At 39.9% G+C, this 15,281-nt stretch overlaps 1 protein-coding gene across 8 annotated transcripts in view; it reads left to right on the top strand.

The window, feature by feature from the left end:
• The window catches only part of OSBPL6 (oxysterol binding protein like 6), a 183,772-nt gene that overhangs the window by 127,514 nt on the left and 40,977 nt on the right, over positions 1-15,281 (top strand). For 6 of the 8 annotated variants that reach the window (XM_079782835.1, XM_079782830.1, XM_079782834.1 and 3 more), the window contains 7 exons: positions 1,746-1,868; positions 4,599-4,652; positions 5,736-5,849; positions 6,757-6,927; positions 9,467-9,599; positions 12,185-12,288; positions 12,855-12,947. In XM_079782835.1, coding sequence (XP_079638961.1) covers positions 1,746-1,868; positions 4,599-4,652; positions 5,736-5,849; positions 6,757-6,927; positions 9,467-9,599; positions 12,185-12,288; positions 12,855-12,947 — 792 coding nt within the window. The remainder of the gene's footprint in view (positions 1-1,745; positions 1,869-4,598; positions 4,653-5,735; positions 5,850-6,756; positions 6,928-9,466; positions 9,600-12,184; positions 12,289-12,854; positions 12,948-15,281) is intronic. The other 2 variants (XM_079782837.1, XM_079782836.1) reach the window with 1 other exon arrangement.

Raw genomic sequence — 15,281 nt, 5'->3', positions numbered from 1 at the left:
ACAAAATAATATTGAATGTAAAAAAAAGGAAAAATATCTTTTTGGAAATGTGCTACACATGATTACTTTGATGCTATAATTTTTCCTCAAATTAAATTTTTATCAAGATTATCAAATAAACAAGAACTATTTTTTATTTACAAATTATAAGTAAAATTGCAGAATGTTTGCTGGAAAAAAAAATATCATGCCACATGCATGAGATCTTGAATATGAGCGTTTGCCAGGCCAGCAGGTACTTTAGTGCTGGGCCCTCAGAAACCACCTGGCCCAACCTGGCCGGTGTGGCTCAGTGGTTAAGTGTCAACCTATGAACCAGGAGGTCATGGTTCAATTCCCGATCAGGTCATAAGCCCGGGCTCGATCCCCAGTAAGGAAGGTGCAGGAGGCAGCTGATCAGTGATTCTTTCTCGTCATTGATGTTTCTATCTCTCTCTCCCTCTCTTTTCCTCTCTGAAATCAATTAAAAATTTTTTTAGTTTTAAAGAAATCCCCTGGTCCAGAGATTTAAAACCCAGGATGTTGCTAAGCGCCAGTCAGTGGCCGTGGAAGCAGGTCCCCAGGGTAGTGTGGGGGTAACTGTGACAGCCTAAGGAGGGCATCCTTCTCTCAGGCCATGCGCACTGTTGCCAGATCTTATAGGCTTTCACAAAACACTAGAAATTTGGACTTTTGAAATGTGAAATCTTCGGATTTTTAAATGTTGACAACTCATTAAAAAATTATAAAAACCGTAGATGAACAAAACATGTCCTATGGCAGAGGAAACTGTGATTTAGTTCCTTCTTAACAAAGGAAGACGTTTGTGTGGGCTTGAGCATCCCAGATACCTGGGCTCGCAGTGTGTTGCTTTTTCCAAGAACTCCCAAGAGTGTGTGTGTCTCAGGATGCGTGCCTTCGAAAAGCATGGACCTTTTGGTGTGTTTGGCAAGCAGGAGGTTTTATGTGCACTCTGAAATACACGCGGCTTCACTGAGGAGAAACCGGTCCCCACAGCGCTGCTCTTCAGCTTAAGGTCATGAGCCACTTAGACCCCTGCAGCCTTTCCATTTCTGCACAAAGAGCTAGATCCACGCACTAATTGAACATTTGCCATCAAAACAGTCTTATTTCAAAAGGTTAAAGTGCCTCTGTGCCCACAGATGCACTGTCTGGAAAAACGCATTTTAAACCTTCTGAGTACATGCCCTAGCCGATTTGGCTCAGTGGAAAGAGCATTGGCCTGCAGACTGAAGGGTCCCGGGTTCAATTCTGGTCAAGGGCATGTACCTTGGTTGCAGGCTCAATCCTCAGCCCTGGTTGGGGCACGTGCAAAGGCAACCAATCAATGTGTCGATGTCTCTCTCTCTCTCTCTCTCTCTTTCTCTCTCTCTCCCTCCCTCACTCCCTCCCTTGCACTTTCTAAAAATCAATGGGAAAATATCCTCAGGTGAGGATTAACAAAAAACAAAACAAAACAAAACAAAAAACCTTCTGAGTATAGGCAATTGAAATTTTATGCTACCCCAACCTCCAACTCCATCTTGTGTCTGATGGATCCAGACTTCCAAGTCTACCTGGAAGCTCATTTTAACTTCAGCTCTAAATGCTTAGCTAGATCTGATGTTGGAATTTGCTCCAGAATGTTGCTCATACTTCCAGTGGGTCCGACGCTGCTTCAAAAGCAACTTCTACTTAAGAATCTGTTGTAAGTGTGTCATCAAGCACCAAGAAACTTGTGATTTGCCTTTCTTCTTTTCTCTCAGGAAGCTGACAGCTGGGAAATTATAGAAGGGTTGAAAATAGGCCAAACCAATGTCCAGAGACCAGACAAACATGAAGGCTTTATGCTGAAGAAAAGAAAATGGCCTTTAAAAGGCTGGCACAAGGTAACATTTTGATCGTATTCATCTTCAGCTCATCTTTGTAAATAGAGGATCTTATTTGGTGTTATTAGGTGGGAAGCAAAGAGGATGGCTGTATGTGTAAACTAATTCTCAAGGCCTGGTTTCAACCATTTGGGCTGCATGCAACCTGTTGTACCTGTTTAAGGCTGAGATCTGTAATATATGTGTGCAGGGGAAAATTATTTTAAAAATATTTTAAAATAACTTATTTTTATATTGTAAATCCAGTTTGTACATATTATTATCCACTCTGGTTTTTTTTTCACTTAAATTAATATGTTCTTATTAAATATTCTTCTAAATGGGAGGTTTTAAAAAATTTATGCATGTGTTCCACAGGACGAACTTATTGAACCAATTTTCCACGATTATGGAACCAGTTCCCTTTTGCTGGATATGTATGCTATTTATGTCTAATTTTTTATTGTCATGATGTTGTGCTGACCATCCATATACATGAATTTCTATTTACTTCATTGGGGTAAATTTCTAGAATTATTGTTACCAGTGCAAATTAAAGGTGGAAATTCACTGACCTTGGAAGTTTGGTTATTACTCTTTAAACTATATGGTTTATTCTTCTCTTCCCGACCCCACATGCTTTTTCCATCCTCCAGTTTTAATTACGGAGAAAATATTTCGCACTTCATTGTTTCAGTGACCTGAGTAGCAAGACTTCTGTGATGCTGAGGAGGAATTTGTCCTCTGTTTTCAGTATCAGCCCTTTGATAGACCACCAGCATCTCTGAAATCCCTGGAAGAACAGGCTCATCTGCTTGCCACATCTGCCGATGGATTTCACCTCAGGGCAGACACATTTATTGGCTGGTGGTAGCTGTCCATCAGCCCCAAGCAGGGTGGTTATGGATTATAAAATCCTTGAAGAAATATACTTTTTGCGCTTTAAGGGAAAGACTTGGCCTGGCTGGTGTGGCTCAGTGGTTGAGCATCGACCAGGAGGTCTCGGTTCAATTCCCAGTCAGGGCACATATCTGGATTGTGGGCTCAATCCCCAGCTGGAGGCAGCCGATCAAAGATTCTTTCTCATCATTGATGTTTCTATCCCTCTCTCCCTCTCTCCCTCTCCCTTCCTCTCTCTGAAATCAATAAAAGCATTTTTTTTTTTTAAAAAAAGGAAGACTTAAAAAATTAACCAATGGGAATGTTCTTCAATCCTCTCTCTCTGAGGGTGAAGTAAAAGCAGGTCAAAGAGCCTCCAACAACTATTCCTTCTCACCTGACAGTCTCCCCTGACCCCTAATATTCTCCCAATGCCAGGATTTCTCTCCACCCTGTTCTTCCTTGGATTTTGATCAGTTTTTTGCCTTTTGTTCTGACCTTACCACTTCACAGTTCCTAAAATCAGTGGCCCTGCTACTCTCTTTTCCGGTGACCATCATATAGGTTATCCCTATTAAAATTCTTTAATAGATAGAAATGGAAAAATAGGGTGGGGGGGAGGTCAAATATACCAACTTGATTTGAATTGCAAACTTATTTAGCACTCTCAGTCCGTGTTTCAGCAAAACTGGCTGTGGTTCAACCGCAGCTCCTTCTGGACCATGCCTTTGAACATTTTGTTACATAAATAGTGGGAGGTTTTCCCTCGCGTAATCTTTTCTCCTGGTCTCTCGTGCCATCAGATATTTATTCAAGCGTCAGCCCATTTGACTGCCCAAGTTATGGGAATCGAGTAATCAAGTGTTTTCCAGCTGTAGAGATTCTTTCTTCTGGTGCTTACTTGTTGCCACCCCAGAACCTATAACAAATGGGTCCCGGTGGCCTTCTGTGAGTTCTGTGCAGGGTGTCCCCAGCCTGACTTCCTGCTACCTCAGCAGCTAAGAGTTCCTGAATCACATAAAAACTTCCCAGCAGAGTCATTTTCCAGCAACAGAAAGACTCCCTGCATCTGTAGAGACTGGCGGAGGGCACTGGACTCATTGTTTGATTGGGTCCTGGGAGCTGTTTATTCTTTTGTCAATTGCCCTTGGAAAGGAAATCAACAACAGAGAGTTCCTGCGTGTTTGTGGAGCAAAAATGGCTGCAAGCATTTGAATTGGATCAGGAGTATCTTGAAGGTGACACAAATTGCCCAAAGATTCTCCTCTCTCTCTCTCTCTCTCTTCCCTCCACCCCCCCCTCATATTTCAAGCCCTTAATGTAGTTCAGAAATAATTGTTATCTCTTTTACTAATGGTACACTGCAGGAATTTTGCGAAGTAGAAATGCAAACTCATTGCTAAGGCAACTTTCCAGATCACTCATTAATCATAGACCCAGGCCACTGGCTTCTGTGACAGACATGAGCATTTTCAGGAATTATCCATGATACCCAGGGAAATACAGGACTGAGAAATTCCCAAGCTCCTCACAAAATCTCTGTGACCTAACTCAGGTTATTCTTATTTCTCACTTTCAAAAAAAAATCCCAATATGATTCGTTCAGAAAGTCTTAGCTGCAGATCCTGAGATTCACACACCCCCACCCAGCATAACCACCCCTGTTAAGAAAAACCATGGTGAAAAGATTTCAGCTCCATTGCATTGTGTGTAAAAGAAACCACAATGCAATGGAAGTAGGTTAACAGTACACAACTTACACATTAAAATGATAAACACATTGTTTACTAAATGCCGGGCAACATGAACCCACACTTGTGAATGTTTTATATAATTTAAAATACAGTAACTAGGGTTGTTTGGTTCTTGCAGCGTTTTTTTGTCCTGGATAATGGAATGTTAAAGTATTCAAAGGCACCACTTGATGTAAGTAGCACGCAAGGCATGTGTCAAAGATTGATGTAGAATTTGCTTGAAGTGAGTACACGCCACAGCTGTGCCAGCCTTGTGCCGTAGTTACCAGCTTTGTTCATTTTTGTGCCTGTAACATTTAACAAGCTACCAAACTTCCATGCTGCATGGAAGGTGTGTTTTATGCTTCAGCTCAAGCTAACATAAAATCTCAAACTGGTGCATGAAGATTTAATTCAACTATTGTGATGTCTGTTGTTCAAAGCAAGCTTAAACCTAAAAGTAACACACTAATAAAAATCAACTTTTCTGTCTTGGAGAGAAAACCCAATTAGGCTTTTTTCAGCATCTTAATAAACTGTGCTTTATGTGCTGTTTTGAGATTTAAAGCAACCTTTGTTCTTGTCGATGTCCTTTTAATACCTATCTTATGAACTTCATTTCTATTTCATACCATACATTCTCTTACCTTGGGAATTCCAACTTCCTAAAATTATTCCAACTTATTTTTCTTTACTGTAGAAAGTAGTTGTTTGCATGCAAAACTGGAGAATGCCCTCCTTATCATTGTGGTGTGGGGAAATAACAGAGTTCAGTTTTGTTCACGTCTCTTCCATTGAATCGCTGTGTGTCCTTGGTCAGACGAGGGCAGCCAGAAGGAAGAGCTGGCTGCTCTGTGCTCTCTGGTCCCAGCTGTCCAGTTCTGTCCCAGCAGCTGTCTGCTAGCTGATTACTTGGGGATGTTCTGGGCTGTAGGTCAAAGATTGACCACGGTTATTTTAAGAACCATTGAAGACATATTTTTGGGATATAAGTTATGCAATTTAAAATTATTTAAAAAGGGGACATTATATGTTATACCAGAAACAGGAATAAGAGATGGATAGTCTTACTTATTGAAATTGGTGTGGAGTCACGGCAACTTCAACTGTCCTCAGGTTACTAGTAAGGACCTTAATCTCAGAACCCGAACCTTTTTCCCTTTGCTATTCCATTTCCCATAGAGAAGTTAAAGATGTCATTAAGCTCACTTCGGTACAGAAGCGCATCTAATCATATAACCTTCCAGCCTCTTTACTAGTGTTTTAAATATTCCAGATTCAGAAAGGGAAGGTCCACGGAAGCATCGATGTCGGACTCTCGGTCATGTCCATTAAAAAGAAAGCTCGGAGGATAGACCTGGACACAGAAGAGCACATCTATCATTTGAAGGTAAAGTTGCTTTTCTTTTCTTTTTTTGATGGTTTTTGTTTTTTCATGAAAGTGGGTTTATTAACATTTTATTTTATTTTATTGATTAAGGTATTACATATGTGTCCTTATCTCCCTCTTGCCCCCCAAACCCCCACTTATGCCCTCATCCCCCAGTTGTCTGTGTCCATTGGTTAGGCTTATAGGCATGCATACAAGTCCTTTGGTTGATCTCTCCCCCCCCCCTTCCCTCACCCTCCCCTACCTTCCCTCTTAAGTTTGACGGTCTGAAAGATGTTTCTTTGTCTCTGGATCTGTTTTTGTTCATCAGTTTATGTTATTCATTATATTCCATAAATGAGTGAGATCATGTGATATTTATCTTTCTCTGACTGGCTTATTTCACTTAACATAATGCTCTCCAGTTCCGTCCATGCTGTTGCAAATGATAAGAATTCCTTCTTTTTTATCGCAGCGTAGTATTCCATTGTATAGATGTACCACAGTATTTTAATCTACTCCTCTGCTGATGGGCACTTAGGCTGTTTCCAAATCTTAGCTATGGTGAATTGTGCCACTTTGAACATAGGGGTGCATACATTCTTTCTGATTGGTGTTTCTAGTTTCTTGGGATATAATCCTAGAAGTGGGATCACTGGGTCAAATGGGAGTTCCATTTTCAGTTTTTTGAGGAAACTCCATACTGTTCTCCACAGTGGCTGCACCAGTCTGCATTCCCACCAGCAGTGCACGAGGGTTCCTTTTTCTCCGCATCCTCGCCAGCACTTGTCGTTTGTTAATTTGTTGATGATAGCCATTCTGACAGGCTTTTCAACAGCCATTGGCCGAGGAAATCACTTGCCTATATTGGAAATCTGGTAAACAGAGTATCGGCTTTACCATTACCATTTCTTGTTCATTGTTTTAGGTGAAATCCCAGGACTGGTTTGATGCATGGGTCTCCAAACTGCGCCACCATCGCCTGTACCGGCAGAATGAGATTGTGAGGTCACCAAGAGATGCCAGTTTTCATATATTTCCTTCAACCTCCACAGCTGAATCCTCACCAGCTGCTAATGTTTCTGTCATGGATGGAAAGGTGTGTCTTAGACATATAAAAGTCAGCCCAGAAATTGCTTGGAAAGCTATGTAGGCACATAACGGAGTCTCCTTGGACCAACCCAAAAGAGATGATTTTCTTTGTAAACTAGCTCTCCGAAGACAATAGTGACATTTGACATCAAAGTTAATGACAAGTATGGATCAGGTGGATATATGGATCACAGAGAGAATTAACAGTTGCTTTTCCTTTTTTACGGATGGACTACAACCTAATTTTCTATAGCTTTTTAAGAATATTTGGAAGTAGGGCGAACATTTGATTAATTAGCACCTAGAAATTGATGTCTTCCTGGGTGGTAATAGGAAGACTACAAAGTTTTGAAAATGAAACTTGCTTTTTTGCCTTGAGATGTAATACATACATGACCCAGGGAGAGACGAGTAAATTTCCCCCTGAGGTTAATGCAGGTGGGCTAGAGCATGTGCCAGGAATCCGAGCAGTAGCCCACTAAGTCAGGCAGTGTTAGGCATTTGACATGTATTCATCTCTAATCTTTAATATAGCGAAAGCTCAGAGACAGTGCAGAATTTTTCCAGGTGTTACATAGCCATTAAACAGCTGAGCCAGGATCTGAATCCTCATCTCTCTGTTCCCCAAATCAGCTTCCTTTCCATTATACTGGGTCCCAGATTGCGGAAGACTGAAGTCGTTCTTTGGGCTGTAGTAAGAGTTCATTTTCTATGTTGTTGAAAAACTAGAGGTGTTGCCTATTAAAAATCAAGGTTAAGACCACAGGCAGGGAGACAGCTGTTTGTGCCTTTGACTCGATAATTAAGTTTTCTGAACCAGAGCCACATGGCCCTGCCCAGGGGTGTTCCAGCTTCCCACTTGGCACCTGATATTGAGAACAGAGACATCTGTGAATAACTCGCTGCCACAAGGAGTTGGATTTGAGAATGTTTCAGTGAAAATTCCCCTTTCTCTACTTTCTTATATAAGGGTGTAGATAATACGTATATCTAAGTTTTCTTTGCAAAGCATTGAAAAACATCATGGAGTAACTGTAAGACTAATCAAATCAGAGTAAATAAAAACACTTCTGTGTTCAGTTGTTATTATCTCAATGGAAATTACTCAAGTATTTCATAGGCTCTGAAACCTTTCTGGTTGTAGCCGTGGCAAGGCTATTTAGTCAGTCCTAGGAAGGAGGTGTTGGGTGAACCAGGAGATCAGAGGGTTAGGAAATAGGGCATTTACTAAATGAGCCAACACAAGATGCTCAAGATAACCCCCAAGTTTCTCTGAGCCTCCTGCCTTCTCATCACAGGATAGAATGAATCCCAGAGTTAGTCCAAATTAAACAAGAAATGTATCCCAGCTGGATATTTAAAAAATATAAATGTTTAATCCTTTGATGGCTCCAGCCTCTGCCTGCATCTTTGGCACAGAGTGTTGATAAAAGATACACTATTTTCATCCCTTTTGTTATTCATTAAATCACTTGGGTGATATCCAAGAACCGAGAGCTGAAACTAAATCCTCCCCACTGTTTGCCTTGGAATAAGAAAGCTCTTTAGCTCTGGTTTTCATAGGAGATCTAGTGCTCTAGTTATGAATGACATCCTCCTAGATCTAACTCAGTGAAAAATTCCCAATACATTTATCAAAATGCAATAAAGTCTGAGGAGAGCTTCTTAACACTTTGCTTGCATTCTAAGTATCAAGTCACGAGACTTCTGAATGCTAATTGCTTTGTGGCCCTGTGTGGGTAACAGATAAGTCTGTGTTGGCAATGTATGTGCATCCTTCACTTCCGAATAAATTAGAAGAGACACAGCCATTTGTAATTGAAAATTAAAGTGAAGTAAAATTAAATATGGAGTTTTAAAGTTGTTTCAGCTTTTTGGGAAAATAACTTTCTGCTTTTTTTTTTTTTTCACTGAACGTTTTCTGTACTCGGTTTAGTATCTACATAGTTAATACAACTTTATTTCCCATAAAATACCTTCCATGGAAAGTATATCAGCTTTAAATAATAAACTTGGCAAGACTACCTTTTTATAGACTAGACTTTTCAGTATGCATGCAAAGCATTTGCAAGGTTACTTGCTGATGGATAATGTACAGTATTTAGGAATCACAGGTGGCTACCTCGACCTTGAGCTGATCATGGGCATACTGAGAGCTTTTGTAAGGGAAAGGCCTGCCATCATGAGTTGAGTCTGCAATGAGGACACTGTATCAAATACGACCGATTGAGTAATTTAACATTATTGGGAATTTGAGTTGGCAGGTCCCTGAGAGTATGAGATATAACCTACTTGAGTGTTGTCCCATTCGGTGTAGAATAGAGATAGCAATTGATCAAAGTGTTGTTAGTGCTTATGAATTTCGGCTTCACTGAGCATGTACCACATTTAACCAAGAGGCTTTCTCCATATTTTGATTGTGCCCTTTCTTCCTTTCTTTTTAAATGGTCTTTTGAGAGTACTTGTATTTTTTTTAATCACTTAAATGTACTGTTTCTGCTTAACTTCTTTGTTTGTTTGTTTGTTTGTTTGTTTGTTTGTTTTAGGTGCAACCAAACAGCTGTTCATGGCAGTCCCCCTTGCCATGCAGCAACAGCCTCCCTGCCACCTGCACCACCGGCCAGAGTAAAGTGGCAGCCTGGTTACAAGACTCGGAAGAAATGGACAGGTGTGCAGAAGGTTAGTTCTTAGCCAGTGTGGGCTGTCAGCATAAGCCAAGCAACAGAAACAAAGGAGGGGAATCGTGGGTGCTGCACCTTTCACTTCCTCAACCTCCCTGATGCCTCGACTTTTGTTTTTTTCCTCTTTTTCTTTTTTTTCTACACCAGGTCCTTCTCCTTCCCATGACTTGGGCTTCTTACCTGTCAGTTCTGCACCCTCACAAGTACTGAACCTGGTTTCATCCTTACCCTGACTTCCACCCTCTTCAGCCTTCTCACCTCATCTCATTACCGGTTCCCTTCTGCCTTCCTTAGCCTCCCCAGTCCCTGAACCCTGGGGCAATCACGGGAGAAGTGCTGCCCCAGGAGTACCCTCCACCCTCACTCCTTGACTCTCTGCCCCATCACTCCATCACACCTGGGCATTGCCTTGCTTGCTATACATGGCTCAATTATGTTGTATCTTATATCTACAGTTACCTGTTAGAGGTGTTCCACTGTGGATCCGTTATTAAACACTCTGAACTAATAACGTGATTCCCTCACTCTGCCATCTCTGAGCCTCTTCGTCTCCGGAAACCTCCTCCATTTGTGTAGGGTAATCACAATTATTAAGAAATATGAATATAATATTAACTGGATAGAAGACTCCATAGATCAGTGATGGCGAACCTCTGACACGCATGTCAGCACTAAATATTTAGTTTTTGGTTTATTAAATACAATTATATATAACAATTATACATTTATGTTATTTAAACTATAAATATCACGAAATAATGTTTTTTCCTCAAAGTGACACACTACCCGAGTTATGCTCAGTTTTTTGGCGAAGTTTGACACACCAAGCTCAAAAGGTTGCCCATCACTGCCATAGATAGACAATGTTAGGTAACACCTCACCAGCACCTGGCTTACGATGTAATTTTGTTTTTTTAAAGGCAAGTTGAAGTGTAGGTTCCTTTTAGCCATTTTTTTTTTCTCTCCTTCCCTTCCTTCTTTGCACTGCGTTTCTCCCTCATTTTTCCCTTTTTATCTTCTGTTTCCTACCCTTCAGCGCCACCTTCCCTTGTTTTCTGTAAAGGGAAGGAGATGGGGCATACAGGGTGCTGCCTCCCCTGAAAGGGGGGAGGGGCGGGAGCAGTGGGAAGGCCCTGGCCTTCCCATTATTCTCTCCCTCCCATCTTCACTGGGTGCTTCCCTCTCTGAAGAAATGTAAGGCGATTGATAGCCGAGCGTTCCCTGGAGGGACAAGAGCAGCACTTGAACAGCCATCCTGGGCCCCATCCTGAGGCAGATGCTGCTAAAAGGAGGGACTAAGGTGTGGCCTGGCCTTCAGATGAATTGCTCTCCATGAACTGTGCAGAGATTCTCAGTCCTCTATAAAGAGTCTTAGTATTTACCTCTCTATTTTATTTTATAGTGACAAAAAAAAAAATCCTCCAAAATGTCAAAAACTCTCCCAAACACAACTACCTTTGTTATTTGACCCAGCTAATCTTTAGCCATATTTAACAGTAATATTTTGTTGCCTATACCGCATTCGTAACAATTCAGATCTTTGAGATTTAATGAGAAACAAAGATAATATAAGTGAAATTTTCACCAACTGCCACAAAACTAAGAACGATCACTATAATTTCACAGATTTACACACATGCCTCTTCATAAACAGTGCACATGCAGAAGACAGCACGTAACTGGGAGCCATGTTCTTCATATCACTAATTGAGCAAATAATACTAATAACTCAATATCCTTGACTGTGTTGACTTTCACATACTAAAGGTCATTTTTGTGTGATATTTCAATGTGCAGATCTTTAAATGTTCATTTTTTAAAATATATCAAAAAATTAAAAATAAAATTAAAAGTTATTTCTTCATTCTAAGCAATTCAAACAGAATGGGCTTCATGCCCAGGAGATGCTGCTCCTGCTGGGCCGGCAACACACTTTGAGAATCTTTAGTTTTGTTGATGTAACATATCGAATAGATTTTAAAGAAATCATGCATTGCCGCATTGTTGTGAGCTAAATTAAAGATAAATACATTCACCTGACTCTGTATTCCATCTTATTTTTCTGAACTTGACTTTGACCCCACCCATGTTCCAAGTAGTCACCTTGTAAACTATTTTAGAAGCAGGTAGACAGGTCCTTTTTTTATTTATTTACCTTTATTGTGGAAAGTATTACAGATGTCCCCCTCTTTTTCCCGCAGTGACCCTCCTGGTAGACAGGTCCTTAACAGTAAAACCATACAACTGCTGACGTTCCTGTGAGTGTGTATTTGTGTGACAAGGGCCACCTGAGCAGGAAAGGGAGCATGCACAATTTGTCTGAAATGTTAATGGCTCTCTACACTAATAGCTGCTAATCGGCAGGAGTGCCCTTTGAAGTCATCTAATAATCATCAGTGGTTTTATGGTTCTAAACCAGAGAAGGGTCTGTGTGGGGTTTTTTTCTCTTTCATTTGCCAGTATCACCATTATATATAAACACGGTTCTGCCTAATCACATTTGCCATTGTTTGGATAGATTTATTACCACCACCACCACTCCCTGCCCAGTACTAACATACTTTTATTTCTGGTTTTTGTTAGACCTTGCACACTGCCAGTCAAACCTTGTGGAACTTAGCAAACTCCTGCAAAATTTGGAAATACTTCAGAGAACTCAGTCAGCACCCAACTTTACTGACATGCAGGTAAACATATTACTGCTGGTAAAAGGACCTTAAGATATTCACTCGGAATTTTTACTAGATTGTTCCGTGAATGTTTAAGGTAACATTAAAGGGAAATAACTACAATGTAGATTAGTTTCTATTCTGAAATCATAGTATTTTGGAATCTCGGTGCCATTGTGGTTAGATGTCTAATTTGAAATGTTTTACATTTCAATATAAGCTAGAAATAGTAAAAATCTGAATCATTCTTCTATATGTGTGTTACATTAAAAATGATAGCTTTGAAGGTATAACTTAGATGCTCTGCTCTCAGAATTATGACTATCTTTTCATGTAGAAAAAAAAAGCTACAGATCTCTAATCCTGCTTCATTTTGGATAGCAGAAAAATATATTTTATGTTAAGTTCTCGTCTTTGCTTTTGAATGCCCACTGTGCATCCGATAATCCCTTCTCCTGGCTGGTTGCTTTAGGTGTCTAACAGTGAGTCTTGACTAACTTGCTCTGCTCTCTTTGTCTAGGCCTGTTTTGTATATGTATGAACTTAACAATACTTTGTTGCTTTTAACTGTTTGTGTGCTGTAGGCTAACTGTGTAGATATTTCAAAGAAAGACAAGCGGGTCACAAGAAGATGGAGAACAAAAAGTGTCAGCAAAGATACAAAAATACAACTGCAGGTACAGACTTTACTTTTCCTCCATTCATATTTTTGCATACTTGTATAGTCTTTACATATCAGTTCATGGAAATTAAAAGGTTTGCAGCAGCTTAACTGCTTTAAATCCAGTGCTTTTCAGACTAAGTTATATTACCCAAAAAATAGAGGAAAATCTATTCTTTGTACTCTGATCTAAGTAAAAAGAATTTAAAATAAAGGTAAAAATTATTTAATATGGTTGTAAATTGGCATTTTTATTCTGTTATGGCCTTAGAACCATTACAATATAGTTTTTAAAAAGTCATCTTAAAAATCTCAACTGAATATTCAGTGGGTTGTAATGTACACTCATTTTTATATAATAGATCTTAAAAGAGCCAAATTTTTACCTGTCAATAAAAGAGTGCGAGCTGCAATAGATTGGAAATCAATAAACCTGGGATCTAGCCTGATTACTGTGATTTCCTGGCAATATAATTTCATGCATTTCTCTGAAATTTTCTGGGCTTCTGTTTGTTCCTGGGTAAAGTAAAGGAGTTAATCCTAGCTGTATAATATAAAGGACTCTTGCCTGGCACAATCAAAATTCAACTTATGACTTTGCTTTGCTTTCTATTGCACTATAAATCAATTTATATTCTAATACAAAGGTAAAGGGAACTGCTTTGCAGAATTCGTCAATGTCTTCTGAATAAATAACTAATTCTTCTCTAATTCTGACTTTATTGATAACATTTTTGTGCCATAATTCTGAATGTGTAAATAACAAACTCTTTGTTGCTTTGCTTGCTAATCTGATGTTTTTGAAAATAAGTTTTCATAAGCACTAAAAATTTATGGTTTATTTAGAATGTCCACATTCTCCGAACACAATTTCTTGTGTTCCTTTGTTCAGTGTGTTTTCCCCTCTGTTCGGAAAATTAGTACTGTAGAGACAAATGTGCCAAATGACTTCACAAGAAAATTACCTAAAATTGCTTTTGGCAGTTTCATTTGTTTTGAGCACATGATTGTCTAGTTTTGTGGCTGGTTTTTATTTTTTTAATATTTTTATTTATTTCAGAGAGAAAGGGAGAGGGAGAGAGATAGAAACATCAATGATGAGAAGGACTCATCGATCGGCTGCCTCCTGCATGCCCCCTACTGGGGATCGAGCCCGCAACCCAGGCATGTGCCCCCGACCGGAATTGAAACCGGGACCCTTCAGTCCCCAGGCCGACGCTCTATCCACTGAGCCAAACCAGCTAGGGCTGTTTTTTAAAAATCCTGGTGTCTATGGTTATTATAACCAGGTAAAGGACCCATTATAAAAATTATTGATTATAATTAGCCATTATTTTAATCTTGTTTTTATAAGGTTTGCCATTGAACAGATTTCCCTTCACAGCTGTTGTCTTAATTGGTTCTCAGTGAGTCTGAGTGCAGTGCCCCTAGCCACCCTGTGTGGCCACGAGGCCACCATTGCCCCATATTGCTCAGTTTTCCTGAAGGAAATGGGATGAACTCTGAACACCCACAGTTACAGGCTGTGCTTTTCAATGTGCAGGAAGTGTATGAAGATTTTTTTAAAGTCATTAGAAGAAATTGTTCAAAAAAGCAGGCAAATATTCTTCATTCACACCCCTGCAACATTTTTTTTTGGGGGGGGGCAGTGCTTTTTTGTTTTTAAGTTCTTATTTATGCTGTTTTGGTTTGCTTTTGTTTTGCCAAAAGTATAACAAAATGGCCCTTGCGATCCTGGATTAATTATTTTTGAGGGAAGTTGGAATCAGCTCATCCCCACACTCAAAGAAAACTTTAACTTTACAAAAGTAGATTAAATTGCATCTCCAACTGGAAATAAACAGACTTGGGGCCAGCAGTAAGCTATTAATCATTCCCAGAGAAACCCTACTTCCACATGGACTGACTGGTAAAACAAAAGGTATAGTGGAGGAAGGCTGCAGAATTTGGTACCATCTCTGGACCTTTTCTGCTCACTCAGACCAATAGGCCTTCCAGGATCCCTTAGGCTGGGGAACCATAAAATTAACCAGGAATGACTATGATCAATATCAATGCCATTACTCATCAGCATTTCACCTATAGAAAGACATAACATTTATTTTTACTGTCGTGGATTGCCACCTCCTCACACTCTAATATACAGGATTTCCCTCCTGTTTAAAGTGTTTCTTGACCATGGGAATTCCATCTGATGGTGCCACGTACTTGTTTGAGCCCATAATCATCTCACTCCTTGAACCACTCACTCTGATAGTCACTGTTGCAGCCAACTTGAGAGGCTTTGCAGTGAGTGGCTCATCTTCCATCCCCTGTTTGTAACTTTTAGAATACCAGCCATTTGTGACTG

Source organism: Cnephaeus nilssonii, assembly GCF_951640355.1.
Source record: "Cnephaeus nilssonii genome assembly, chromosome: 10".
Classification (NCBI taxonomy): domain Eukaryota; kingdom Metazoa; phylum Chordata; class Mammalia; order Chiroptera; family Vespertilionidae; genus Cnephaeus; species Cnephaeus nilssonii.
Note: the sequence above shows the minus strand (reverse complement) of the source record. Positions and strands in the feature narration are given on the sequence as shown.